The sequence below is a fragment of the Condylura cristata genome, unplaced genomic scaffold, assembly GCF_000260355.1.
Source record: "Condylura cristata isolate star-nosed mole 26May11 unplaced genomic scaffold, ConCri1.0 scaffold00005, whole genome shotgun sequence".
NCBI lineage: Eukaryota > Metazoa > Chordata > Mammalia > Eulipotyphla > Talpidae > Condylura > Condylura cristata.
Window position 1 is genome coordinate 548,403 of NW_004567106.1, and position 12,770 is coordinate 561,172.

The 12,770-nt window shown below is 36.9% G+C and overlaps 1 protein-coding gene and 1 pseudogene across 6 annotated transcripts in view; one reads left to right on the forward strand and one right to left on the reverse strand.

Annotated features, from left to right (window-relative positions):
* The window catches only part of HECW1 (HECT, C2 and WW domain containing E3 ubiquitin protein ligase 1), a 426,246-nt gene that overhangs the window by 100,146 nt on the left and 313,330 nt on the right, over nt 1-12,770 (reverse strand). For all 6 annotated transcript variants that reach the window (XM_012720822.1, XM_004676647.2, XM_012720820.1 and 3 more), the window contains one exon: nt 7,186-7,320. In XM_012720822.1, the coding sequence (XP_012576276.1) occupies nt 7,186-7,320 (135 nt within the window). The remainder of the gene's footprint in view (nt 1-7,185; nt 7,321-12,770) is intronic.
* Nucleotides 2,293-3,824, forward strand: LOC101635517 (annotated as a pseudogene).

Consider the following 12,770-nt stretch of genomic DNA (forward strand, 5'->3'; position numbering starts at 1 on the left):
GCTATCTTGCCGGTTCCCGAGCTGGTCGAGCTGATCAGGGGCTTTGCGTGGTGCCCAGGTGCTCCTGATTGGATCTGCAGTTTCAGCGGTTTTTCCCTCACCCAGTTTTTGAGGATCAGATTTGCAGTCTTTCTGCAGCCTGGGCTCCACTCACTGAGCTGAGCTGTCCAGCTTTACCTCCAGGGTTCAGCGTGGGGCAAAGCCGTCCCTGCAGCCCGAGGAACTTCCAGGGGCCTGGGTTTTCCCCAGAGTTCCCTTCTGGGAACTCCCCAATCCCAGATTCCCTCTCAGTTATCTACCTTCTAGTGAGTCCAGGGTGTTTTGTGTTGAAACTTGTAGTAAGTGAGTCTATAGTCCGTTTTCAGTCCTCAATTCCTATGCAGGCTTGGACGCGGTGATCTTGGCATCTTTATTCGCCATCTTCCGGAAGTCCCCCCCCCCACCATCAAGAATGTGTCTAGGCCACATTCTCCACATTGTTTCAAGGGATGGCTCAGAGGAAAGTGTTGACCTTCTGTCTCAGATACCCAAATGCCACTTGGGTTCACAAGGTCTTTCTATTATATCATGAATTGCCATTAGGTGGTTGTATGCCCAAGTGTATTTCATGCTAGTCTTAATCATGTACTTTAGCTGATTCCAAATCTTTATGATCCTTAAGGCTAGGCTGACTGAACACACTGAGTCACGATGTCGGGAGAGCTCCTTCCCCAGCGAGAGAGAGAGCTGTACTTTGATTTTTATTATTTTCTTTCTTCTGCTTTTTGGTTATTTCTTTTCTAGTCCTGTGATATAGGTGATTAGGTTTTTTCTTTGATTTCTTGTTTTTGAAGTAAGACTGCATTATTATGTACTTTATTACTGCTTTTGTTGCATCCCATAAATTATGGAAAGTGGTGTCTTCATTGTCATTCAACTCAAAGTATTTAATTTATTCTTTAATCTACTTAATCCAACTGTCTTCTAGTAGTGTAGATTTCAATATTCTTGCAATGGTAGGGTTCCTTCCTTTCTTTTCATGGTTTACTTTTTTTTTTCTTGTACTCGGGGAGTAGATGTAATGAATTTCTAGAGTTTCTGTTTGTCTAAAATGGCCTTTACTTTTTCTTCATAATGGAAGAAGAGCTTCAAAAGGTGATGTATTCTTAGTTGGCATTTGTTGTCTTGTAGTTTAATATGTCACTCCTTTCTCTTCTTGCCCATGGTGTTTCTTCAGACAAGTCTGATGTCAGCTTCCTGGAGTCTTCTTTTAACTGGTGTTCTTGGCTGTCTCTTTGCCTCATGACTTAGAACTTTCTTACCTTACATATGGTTTGTGGTAGTGACTCTTACAGGGCCTTTCTCTCTCAAATCTGTTAGCCACAGCCCTTCTTCCTCTTATTGTCTTTAGCTGTTGTCTTCCTTTAAAAATACTAGTTTACACTGGGCTAGGAGTTAGGAAATCTGACTTACCTTCCATGTGTGACTTAAATTCTTGACATTTTAGTTTATGAGCTGTAAAGTATGATTCTCAGCCAAAGTAGTGTTACCACCTAGGAGCATTTTGAAGTATTTAGAGTTATTTTGTTTTGTGGTTATTTTTGGTGACTTGTTTTAAAAAAAAATCCCTTGCCTTAAGTTTCTTTTAAGTTTCTGTGGCACTTGTTTTAACAACTCTCTTGACACCCACTCATATTATAATTTATCTTGTTACTTAACTGTGTGTACATTTTTGCTCTGGCTTCAAATGTAATAAACAGACTTAGGTTACATGTTGCCACAGGAAAAAAAAACCAGATATGTTTCCATAGAAACTCGGTCATTGTTATATCTGGTGTAATATCTCTGGATAATATATCTTCTGCCTCCCAGGTTTTCTCTCTGTTGCTTTCCTTGGTTTCCCATGTGACAATGCAAAGCTACCAGAAGGGAGGGTGAATAGAGGGATGGGAGAGTTTTGAAAACTTTATGAATAGAGTCAACTAGAGAATGGGTAAAATAGGAAATATAAAGATAACTGATGCGCATTAATGCCCTTTTGCCATTTTGTATCAGAGCCTTTCTTGGCTAATACTGGTGACATTTTGTCATTAATATGATATTCAATGTAATGTGCTTGGACTACTGAATCATATTGATGTTCTTGTTCTTTCAAAAGAAAGGTTTTAGAATATTTATATTTTCAGCTGGTTGTGGGACTGGCCCAAGTGTCTATGCCATGTGTCCACCCTCAGGTTCCACATCACCTTGGCCGGGTGTGCAGACACTGCCCATGGGAGAGTAGACAGGGCGGGTGGGCAGTAAACTGAAAACATGTCACAGTATGATGACCTGGGAGTAGAGACCAGTGACTCATAAACAAAGGGTTGTCCCCAAAATTTCAAATTTCTATAATCTCAGTTCTAGATGAAGAAGGCAGCTCTCATTCATGCACAAAGCCAGAGGACAAAACAAAATACAGTCCTTGCCCCAGTCCATCCACCTAAAGAGAGGCGGCTCTTCAGATGACTGGTGGTTTGTGGACACCCCACCACATACAGCAGCTGGCTTCAAAGATCCTTTTCCCTGTGGATTTTCTGCAAGAAAAGTTTTGATTCCCTTAGCTGATGAATATGATCCGATGTTTCCTAATGATTATGAGAAAGGAGTGAAGTGCCAAAGAAAGGAATGACAGACAGTGGGAGCTAGAAAGAGAAAAAAAATAAGTAGAAGAGAGAGAAAAGAGTCACAAGACAGACTTGAAGCTAGTAGGTTTTCAAGATGACGAGATAAAAATTCTGATGAAGATGCAGATTTTGAATGAGATAGGAGAAAAAAAAAAAGTATGGGCAGAGCTGCCATTGTACTTTCTACTTCTTTTGTACAGAAAGATGAAGAGTTACCCCAAGATTTTCCTTATGAAGAGGATTAAAGACCTCACTCACAGTCTTCCAAGGCTGCTATCTCTCTCACTGTATATGAGGAACCAGACAGAATCAGATCTCCCACTGGGCTGGGCAACTCCTTCCATGCCAACATGGGTGGCACAGTTGCACATAAAATCATGCAGAAATATGGCTTCTGGAAAGGCCAGGATCTTGGAAAGCATGAACAAGGACTGAACAGAGTTACCAGTAGAAAAGACAAGCAAGAGAGAAGGCAAAATTATTGTGGGTGATGCCACAGAGAAATGTGGATCTTTCCCACCACCAGTGTTTCCAGATGCATCCAAGAAGTCAGATTCAAATCCATTAACTGAAATACTTAGGTGTCCTAATAAAGTAGTCCTAAGGAACATGGTTGGTGGCAGGAGAGGTAGATGAAGATTTGGAAGTTGAAAGCAATGAAGAATGTGCAAAAACATGGCAAATATGGAAAATGTGTGATATTTGAAATTCCTGGTACTCCTAATGATGAAGCGATATAAGCATTTTTAAAATTTGAGAAGGTTGAGTCAGCAATTAAAGCTGTTGTTATCTGAATGGAAGGTATTTTGGTGGATGGGTGGTAAAAAAATGTTTCTACAATTTGAGGGCCCTCCCTGGTGGTGCAGTGGGTTAAAGCACTGCACTAAGAAGCTTAAGCCACTTCTGCATGAGTTTGATCCCCACCTGCCCCGGAGGAGACCCCCATGGCGAGGCAGACCTCTCCTGACCCGCCTGCTTCTCCCCTCAGCAGTGTACTTCGTAGATCTGCCTGTTTTTCACCCCACTCTGTCCCTGGTGAATTCTCTCACCCTCCGCATCTCTGGCCTGTACCCCAATTCTGAATGAATAAATAAATAAATCTTCAAAAAAATAGCTTTAACAAAATGTTTCTACAATTTGGATAAATTCAGGGTCTTGGATTGGGTGGAACAAGTTTGATTTTTTTTTTAAGATTTATTTGTTTATACAGAATTGAGATACTGGCTAGAGGTGCAGGGGCCATGAGAGGATTCACCAGAGACAGAACAGACCACAGAACAGACCGACTGAAGAACTATACAGCTGAGGGGAGCAGCGGGTCTGTCAGGAGAGATCACCTCTGGGGCAGGTGGGGATAGAACTCATGTGGAAGTAGCTATAGCTTCTTATTGCTGTGCTTTAACCCACTGCGCCACCAAGGAGGTCGGGGAACAAGTTTGATTTTAAGACCTAGAACACGAGTCATCTCCAATGATCCTTAAGTGAATAAGCCAGTCTAAGTGGCTGTTGGTTATAAAGTTTCTTGAAAAGACTTCTAAGATACACTTTTATTGGTCCCTTTTTTATTTTGTGGTTTCTTAATATAGTATAAAAATCCTTTAACCTTTTTAAAAATATATTTTCAGATTCATTTCTTTTAAATGGAAGATATCTATATCTATGGATTCAATTTACATTTGAATAATTAGCTGTTATATTTTATTAACAGCGAATCTATCTGAAGTACTCAGATTCTTTTATTATGTATAGTTGATCTAAATAAATATTAAAATTCCTTAATATTAAAGAACATGGATAAATGAAAATGGCATATTTACAGTTGATACAGACTTTTGCATTTATTTGCTATTCCAAGATAGCAAATGTACTTTCTGAAGTGTTTGAAAGGTGCCACAAAAGAAGGGGGACTATGTATGTTGACCTGGGAAGTTGGGACACTGTTTTCTGTGGTCTATGAAATGTCTCTGTCCCTACATGTCTGGTTCTCACACTCACATATATTCAGGAATGTGTGTAAGTCCTTCTCTGTATGGTCACATACACAGAAACAAACAGTTATATGCTCATGATTTTATTCTAAAACAATCACACCTAAGATGACCCAATGAATGAAAAAATCCTTTTTACCACACTGGTATTAAAACACAAGTAACCTGGGTTGAAATATTATTTCTCTCAATATATATGGATCATCCTCTTGATAAAGGAGTAGAGTTTCTTTTTATACACTAGGATTTCAGTAAAACTCGTGGCAATATACCAGCAATAGAGCAATAGGCTCTTTCTTTGTTTTCTCTCTGGAGTTTGTTAGGTAGGAAGATTATTTTCCTGTTTTCTTCTGAAATGTCCAATGTAACTCTCTGTGGGGGGTCACACATATATTTATTTTCTTCTTACACTACTTTGTCCACTTTTTTCTCATTGTAATGCAGGTATAAAACTGCTTAATGTGTTCTTGTTGCCATATTTCTTCATATTAGAAAAGAAGATAAGGATACTTGGGAAGTGTCAATCAGAACATAAAAATAATTTGCTCATATTGTTAGGAACTGGCTGAAAGAAAAGAGCTGTGTTTTTGAGTTTTGATTTGAAAAAGGAGGAAAGAGTATGGGATGTAAAAAAGTAGTCATAACGGCAATGAATGCAATGCTTAAGAAAGGTAACAGCCATTCATGATACAACAGAAGGTGACCATAGTGGTGACAGAATATATAAAACCAGGAGTGTACAAGATAGGATGGGAACAGGGGGTTAATGAGGCTGATTACCCCAGTTTTTAGTCTATTCACATATCACTGAAAACTTTCCAGGATCTATGAAGATTTAGAAGTCTAGTCAATTATGCACTGCATAGCAGTTCACATTTAACCAGTATGCCTTAAGAATAGTTTCAGCTTTCCATAGTGGTTGTATCAGCTTGCATTCTCACCAGCAGTGCAGGAGAGTTCCTTTATCTCACATCCTCACCAACATTTGTTGTTGCTAGTTGTTTTTTTAAGATGTGCCATTCTCACTGGTGTGAGATGGTATCTTATTGTGCTTTTAATTTGCATCTCCCTTATTACAAGTGATGTTGAGCATTTTTTTTCATATGTCTGTTGATCATCTGCATTTCTTCTTTGGAGAAATATCTTTGTAGCATTTTTTTGATGGGGTTTTTAATTTTATTTTTTTGTTGAATTTAATCAGCTCTTTGTATACCTTTGTATAATCAGTCCTTTGTCATTAGTACTGTGTGTAAATATTTTCTCCCAGTCAGTGGGGTGTCTCTTTGTTTTTTTTGTAGTGTCTCTCTTGTTGTGCAGAAGCTCTTTAACTTGACGTAGTCCCAGCTGTTTATCATTTCCTTCACTATCTTTGTTTTGGGTGATGTATCTTAAAGATATTGAGGTGTATGTCATGTAGTGTTTTACCTACTTTTTTTTCCTAGATATTTTATGGTTTTGAGTCTTATGTCTAGTTGTTTAATCCATTTCGAGTTGTTTTTTGTGCATAGTGTGAGTTGTAGTCTAACTTCATTTTTTTTTGCATGTAGCAGTCCAGTTTTCCTGGCATCGTTTGCTGTAAAAACTTTCTTTGTTCCATTGCATATTCTTTGCTCCTTTGTCAAAAATTAGCTTTCCATATTGAAAACTGTTTGGAGGTTTCTCAAAAGGCTAAAAATAGAGCTTCCATATGGCCCAGCAATTCTACTCCTAGGTATCTACCCAAAGGACACAAAACCATTGAATCAAAAAGACCTCACCCCCTCATGTTTATTGCTGGTCTATTTACAACAGGGAGGATGTGGAATCAACCCAAATGTCCCAAAATAGAGGACTAGATTAAGAAGATGTGGTACATATACATAATGGAATATTACTTAGCAAGCAAAAAGATTAACTCATGCCTTTTGCAGCAACATGGATGAAGTTGGAAGGCATCATGCTTAGAGAAATAAGCCAGAAAGATAAAGAAAAATACTGGATGGCTTCACTCATAGCAGGAGCACAAGGGATCAAGGGAAAAATGAGAGAGAGAGACAAACAAATGTAATAGTAAAACTGAAAACAACAAACAACTATAAATCAGAGATATTGTATGGGAATGGAAGAGGGGATGGGATGGGGACTGGGGTGGAAAGAGTGCACTGGAATGTGATGGCACATGGGTGAATTGATGGCGGGAAGTCCATGGAGATTACAATTGAGATGAAAAAATGCACAAAATGAAGAATGATGTAAACAAATAAATAGTTTCAGCTCCAGTAGTATAGGTATCCTGACACTGCATTTTCAATTTTCTTTCAACTAGACTGATACTTTGTAGGACATCTGTGTAGGACAAAAGGAAAGGCAGAGGAAGTTTATCTGAAGATGGTATAATGAGTTAAGTGGGGATCCCATTACCATTTATTCCTGTACAAAGCCATATGGATCGAACTGAACCCATTAAAGACCAAGCAACATTAAGTCCAGTGTCTAGGAAATAGATCTGACTGCACAAGAGGCAGGGCCTATACACTTGTGAATGATGAAGCAGGGGAAGATGGCGGTGTTACCTCTCCAGCGCTATAGCTTCGGAGCCTCTGGAGGTGCTGTCGATGTGTCAAATGACTGGGAAGACGGCCATTCTGAAGAGGTATTCTGGGGTCAATGAAAGTAGTAGCTCGACTGTTGTGGTCCACAAAGAAAGACTGTAGACAGACCAGTAAAAAAAAAAAAAAAGCACACTGAATGAAATGAAGTCAATAGGGAAATCAGTAGGGTCCAGTCACATTTATTCCTCGCCTTGCTTTTATTTTGTATTAATTTTTATTAAGATAACATTGGTTTACAACATTGCATGTGCTTTAGAGAGGAATAAATTTATGCCTCTTCACAAATAAGTTATCATACCATACCCAACACTAAAGCACCCAGAATTGTCCTTGGGACCCCTATCATCTTTGTTCTCATCCCCAAGCCTCTAATTAGGTAACCTGAATGTAGACTGTCATATTATTAGGCCTGGTTTTGATTTACTTTTCTATAGCCCTTGTTTTCTTTCTTGATATTCCACATGAGTGAAATAACTGGGTATTTTCTTTTACCTGCTGAGTTATTTTAGTTAGCACAATTTCCTTCAGTCCTTCCATTTTGTTGCAAATTTCAGTTTCATTTTATCTCTTGTTATAGCTGAGTAGTCTTCTATGCTTATGTATATCACTCTTCTTTATCTAGTCATCTGTCATTGGACAGTTAAGTTGTTTCCTTAACTATTGTCAATAGTGCTACAATGAAAATCAGAGTGCATATATCCCTTAGAATTAGTGTTTGGACGTTAGATAGTATCTCTTAGTGCTGTTGATTTACATTTCTCTGAAAATAGGTAATGATGAATACTACTTTTTAATGTGTCTACTAGCTATTGGTATATTTTCTTTGGAGGAATTTATATATTCAGCTCTCCTCCCTATATATTGATTGGAATAGTTTTCTTTTTGTTGAGTTGTATGAGTTCTTTGTAGGTCTTGAATATTAGCCCCTTGTGAAATGTATGACATATGTCCATCTTCTCCCAATCTACAATGTCTTAAGTTTCATGATAATTTGCTTTTCTGTGTGAAAACGTTTGAGTTTGAGGTTATCTCATTTGCTCATTTTTGTTTTTACTTTTCTTGCTTCTGGAGTTGAGAAATCAAGGTATTTGTGAAGTCAATGATGTGTGTAGTGTTTTGCCTAAGTTTTCTTCTATGTATTTTACAGTTTCAAGTCTTAAATCCAAGTCTTTTATTCATTTTGAGTTAATTTCTGTGTATAGTGTGAAATGGTCCTCTAGTTTCATTCTTTTGCATATGACTGTCCAGTTTTACTAACACCATTTATTTAAGAGACTTTATTTCCCCATTGTGTATTCTTTGCAGCTTTGTCATAGAGTAACTATCCATATAAACGTGGGCCCAGGTCTTTTCATTCCATTTCACTGGTTTGTATGACTGTTTTCATTCTAGTACGATAATATTCTGATAACTACAGCTTTATGGCATAGTCTGAAGTCTTGGAGTTTGATGTGTCCATTCTTTTTTTGACAGGATTGCTTTGGTTATTCATGTCTGTGGTTCCATAATGTCACTAATGTTCACTCTTTTGTTGAAGAATGCCACTGATACTTTGTTAGGTATCTCACTGAATCTGTATTTTGCTTTGAATGAGATGACAACTTTAATGCTTATTCTTCAAATTTATGAGCAGGGAATATCTTCCCATTTCTCTGTGTCTTCTACAACTTATAGTCTTATAATTTTTATTATACAGTTCTTTCATTTCTTTGTTAAATTTATTTCTAGATATTAATTTTTTATTAAAAATGGGCCAATTTTTAAAATTTTTTCTCTCATATACTTTGTTGTTTGTGTATAGCAATGAAGCAGATTTTTGTGTATTAATTTTGCAGTCTGTCACTTCTTTGTGCTCTTTTGTCTCTAGTCATTATTTTATAAGATATTTATTTATTTATGCACACATAACTGGGGAACAGGTCAGAAGGGGAAGTGAGAGGATTCACCAGAGGCAGTGTGGGAGCAGAAGAGGCAGATCAATGAAGTACACTGCTGAGAGGAGCAGAGGGTGGTCAGGAGAGGTCTGCCATGGCAGGTGGGTCACCTCGTGGTAGGGACTGAACTTGTGCAGAAGTGGCTTTAGCTTCTTTAACCCACTGTACCACCAGGGAGGGCCCTTGTCTCTAGTTATTTTTTAGAGGAGTCTTTATGCTTTTCTATGTACATTATCATTTTATCTACAAGTACTGACAGTTTTTCTCTCCCAGTTTGGATTTCTTTCATATCTTTCCCTTGTCTAATTGCTAGTACTGCAAATACTATGTTGATAAGCAGTGGCAAGGTATACAAATTTGTCTTACTCCTATTCATAGAGGAAAAGCTTTTAGATTTTCACTGAGTGAGATGTCAGTTGTGGGTTTGTTATAGTCTTTATCTTGTCTAGGTATGTTCTTTCTATCTCCATTTTCTTGAAACTCATTTTTCAATGTCTGTATGTTAATTGAAAGATTTGCACTTGATCTTAGCCAAAGGCTGAGAGACAATCATCATTGAAATATTTGCTAGCACTTATTTAAATGGAGCACTTTATCAAAACTTAGAGTGACACATGTACATGTACATAATGATATATATAATTCCATATAAATCACATTGAAATACAATGATTTCTAAATGACACTATTAAAATTGACCATATTGAGAGCACAGAATCCTACATGGTAATGGGAAGTCCATGGGGATTACACTGAGATGAAAAAATGTATAAAATGAAGAATAATGTAAAAAAAAAAAGACCATATCGAAACATTATTTCCATTAAATGAGCATGATGTTTCTTTTAAAAATATTTTTGTATCTTTTATTGTACTTGTTTACAATTTGGTATAGTTTAAGGGAATAATGATGGTCATAGTATGATGGGCATAATAGTCTTGGTTAATCTTCTGTATATTTGAGTTGTCTGCTATCAATTTTCTGTTATATCTCATTCTGCTCATTATATTTTTCTCCTTTTTTTTTATTAGTGAGTCTAACTAGATGTTGTCTCTTTATTTATATTTTAAAAGGCCCAACATTTGGTTTTACTGACATTTGAAATTTTTGTTTCTTTTCATTTATTTCCAGTCCAATTGTTCATTATTTCCTTCTTTAATTGGATATTGTTTTTGTCTTTCTTTTTCTAGTCCCTGAATAAGTTGGGTTTCATTGTTTTTTGAGATCTTTCTTGTTTCTTGATGTAGACCTGCATTGCTGTATAATTCTTTCTGAATGTTGCTTTTGCTGTGACTCATAGGATTTGGTTGCTCACATCTTCATTTTAATGTATTTCTGTGTATTTTTTATTATTTTTTAAGCCCAATAATCAGTTGGTAGCATGTTGCTTGGTTTCCATATATTCGAGGTTCTTCCCATTTTCTTTTTGTGGTTATTTATAGTTTGTTACCATTATGATTAGCAATGATTCTTGATATGAAATTATGAATTTATTAAAATTATGAAGTTAAAATTATGAAATTAAAATTTAATATTAAAATTACAAATTTATTGACCCTTGTTTTATGTCTCAGCATGTGGTCTCCAATCTAGCATGTTTCATGTGTACCTAAGGAAAAAGGTGTACTCAGTTTTATATCTCATAAAAAATGTGAAATAACTCTTAACTCCAGACAAGTGTTTCCTTGTGAATTTTCTGTCTGGTTTATCTGTCCATTGATATAATTGTGGTGTTGTAGTTGTCTACTAATATGGTGTTACTGTCAATGTCTGCTTTTGTATTTGTTAATGGTTGCTTTATTTATTTGATACTTCATTTGGTGCAAAATATTGAAGTACTGATGAATGTTATATCTTCCTCATAACTAAAAGGTATAAATTCCTTCCACTTCTGTTTGTCTGGGGAGGATTTTCTTTATTACTGATACTTGAAAGAACATCTTTCTCTTTATAGCGTTGTTAGTTCATCTGTTTTATATTTGATTTTTTTTTTTACAACATCACTTATTCTCTGTTTGCTTTTTGAGTTTCTGTTGAAAACCTGATGGGAGTAGCTTTATTGTACTTGCTTTTACCATCCTTCATTAGTCTTTGTCTTGAAGGCTTTGTGATTTCACTATTATGTGGACAAAAGAATACATCAAACAAATTATAGAGTGGAACACATGGGTTCAGGGATCTTGGTAAAAGTTGTGGCATTACATTTTGTGGTTACAGGAAGCCTTAGTGAGAAGGTAAGAAACCATTGTATTCTTTGTTCTAGTCCTATGTGCCTCTGCTCTCAGACACCTTATCTTTGTTCTCTGTGATGGCAACTATACATTGAAAGATTCTAAACCACTCAGTCCCAGCCTTTTTATTCCTACCATAGTGCAGAGTAAAAGTGAAGGTTTTTGCCTCTATGCTGATAAAACAAGAAGTAGATTAGCCAGAATGAGATATAAGAAGACAATCTAGTATTCTGGAACAAGCTCCATCCATCTATGAAGCTGAATTTTGCATAGTGAACTACTGTTTCACCATTTTTCAGTGGGTGATATTCCATGATCCCTGTCTCCTATGGGGCATGTTTTTTCCAGGTATGGTTGAGATTCTTAATATAGTGCAAAAACATTTTTCAAAGCCTATCTCCACCCCATTATCAATTGGTTTTAACAATTTGGTACACTTTGATTTTCCCAAGTTGTCATTTTTGACCCTCCTCCCCCCCTTTTTTTGTGAATATTTCCTTTAACATAATGTGAAAGAATAGCAGATACTATGATATTGTCATGAATTTCCACATTAGTTTGTTTACTCTTTACCTTTGTTTAAAAACAAAGGCAGTAGTAGCATTACTGATACTTTTTGATAAGCAAAGGGAGGCTCATAAACGTAAAATGATTTTCCCCAGGTTCACACACTTTGAATGAGAATGGTCAGTCCTTGTATTCATGTCTTCATACTCCTGTTTTTCCTCCATTGTTCTTCATTGTGATAGAGCATTGAAATTTAAGGTTACTTCCCCTCAGTAACTCAGTACATTGTATACCTCTCAGAAATTTTGTTTGCCACCTGTGAGTCTGTGTATGCATGCTCAGTAAACAGGCAATCAGAGCGAATACTGTGCACATGTGTGTAAGTACTCATGTAGCTCGTTTGTGTCATAACTAAAAGTACTCATGTTTCCTCATTCAGATTTATATTTTTTTTCTTTCTTGAATTTGAAACCATAATACTAAACAGAATTAGGGGGAAATCTCTTACCAAAACTTCCCTAATGAGCATTCCAAAACAACTAAAGGGATGGTGCATGTTTCAGTGGTTATGCTTTCTACTAGTATGCTGGCCAAGACACGATGAGTACTATTGACAACCTGGGCTGATGGCATTTGGATGCTTCCTGGGCTCCCTGCTGTTTGTACCTGGTGTGAGAGCTGCAGTCATGGAAATCCAAGGTTAAGCAAGCTATCTGCAATAGGATGTGTCACTGGCATAATAAACACTGTCTTTCTGTTGCTTGATTCATGTGTTGCCCCCTTGGCATTGTGGTGAAGCAATGAATGTAATGTGCCAACTGAGGTGCTGCAGTGCTGAGATGAGGCAGGGTGCTCCAGTCTGGTAAGATGTCC